Source organism: Crocuta crocuta, unplaced genomic scaffold, assembly GCF_008692635.1.
Source record: "Crocuta crocuta isolate KB4526 unplaced genomic scaffold, BGI_CrCroc_1.0 scaffold440, whole genome shotgun sequence".
NCBI classification, from domain to species: Eukaryota; Metazoa; Chordata; class Mammalia; order Carnivora; family Hyaenidae; genus Crocuta; species Crocuta crocuta.
The window spans coordinates 25,877-27,235 of record NW_027527457.1 but is presented as its reverse complement, the minus strand read 5'-3'; the positions used below and the strand labels follow the sequence as shown (position 1 = coordinate 27,235).

General features: G+C 50.3%; 1 protein-coding gene across 1 annotated transcript in view; it reads left to right on the top strand.

Annotated features, from left to right (window-relative positions):
• CUNHXorf65 (chromosome unknown CXorf65 homolog) overlaps positions 1-144 on the top strand; it is a 2,109-nt gene extending 1,965 nt beyond the window's left edge. Inside the window, exon 6 of the mRNA XM_077763365.1 lies at positions 8-144. Coding sequence (XP_077619491.1) covers positions 8-116 — 109 coding nt within the window. The 3' untranslated portion in view covers positions 117-144. The remainder of the gene's footprint in view (positions 1-7) is intronic.
• The last annotated feature ends 1,215 nt before the right edge of the window (positions 145-1,359 follow it).

The following is a 1,359-nucleotide window of genomic DNA, read 5'->3' as shown; positions in this document are numbered from 1 at the left end:
TTTACCATTTTAAATCAACGGGAAGATCAGATGAAGAAGGGCCCCCTCCCCCTCGCAGGGGCCTGACCTTTAAGACCCGAGCAGACGTTTTCAGTAGAAAGGATAGACATCGCTAACTAAATAAAGTGGCCAAGTGACAGCAGTTAACACTAGGTACGAAATTGCTGGAATTTAATATGAGGCCCCTTTTCCAAGAAAAGACGCCATCTCCCAAGGTCTGTACCAAGGCTTGAGTATGCCCCAGGCACCGTGGAGGCTCTGAGGGTGGCTGGGAGTGGGCTGGGGGCAGCATATGGGTGGGGGTGAGGAAAACCTGTGAAGTCTCCTACAATGAGCCTTTGAGGGACAGAGTAGGGGGTGGGGTCTTCTCCAACCAAACTACCTCCCCTGGAGACAGCCCTATCAGAGCCCACCTACCACTGCTGGGGTTTGGTGACTGACTGGCATCTTCCCTCCTCCCCCACCACAATCTACCAACTCCTCCAGCTGAAATCCCCCCCCCCACAACTTCTCTGCTTCCTTGTCATCCCGCCCTCCTCTCCTCTGCCTTTCCCCCTCCCTCCCCCTTACCCGAGGGGAGCAGAAAGGCAGCAGAAACCAGAGCTGGTTATAGGCATTTATTGAATTTATTCATTTATTGATTTGACACACTTCCCCACTCCAATCTAGCACATGATACAATCTGGGTAGGCCAGGCGCTGACACAGGAAATGATGGGAACCCACAGCAGGGGTGAGGGGTGGGGGAATAAAACTGGAAATGACTTATATTTTTAGATGTGGTCAGACCAGGTTGCTTTTATTTCTGTGGTCGATGTGCCCAGGTAGAAAATGGTAGATAACGAGGATGTGATATGTCTCATTCTAAAAAGACTGCTATGAAGGGTAAGGGGATCCCAGCTGAGTGAATAGATTGTTAAAGAGAAGAGTCAATGGTTCATCAAAAAATTCAAGGAAACTTTCCATAAGAGACCCCATTAATGAAGACTCCAAATAATGAGGGTCATCCAAATAACCCATAAAAATGTCCCACTTGAGAGAGAGCCAATCAGAGGGTAAGAATGCTTGATAACCACTGCACTAGTCAGTAAGACCTTTCCTTANAGCACTAACCGGCAGTGGGTCATGCAAGAGTGTGGCTGCCCCTGGACGCCACATGCTCCCAGACACAAGGTGAATGAGGGGGCCTGGCTTAGCTTTTTCCATAGGGAAACTCTAAACTCGTTCCACCCAGACCTTGTTCTACACATCTCCCCATCATTGTCGTTGGAGCTCTTTCCCTTGCTCTCCACTGCTGCTCCCCTGCCCCCTGCTCTCTGTTGGCCTGGAGTTCTCTCTCCCCGTTTCCCCTCCTTCCCCG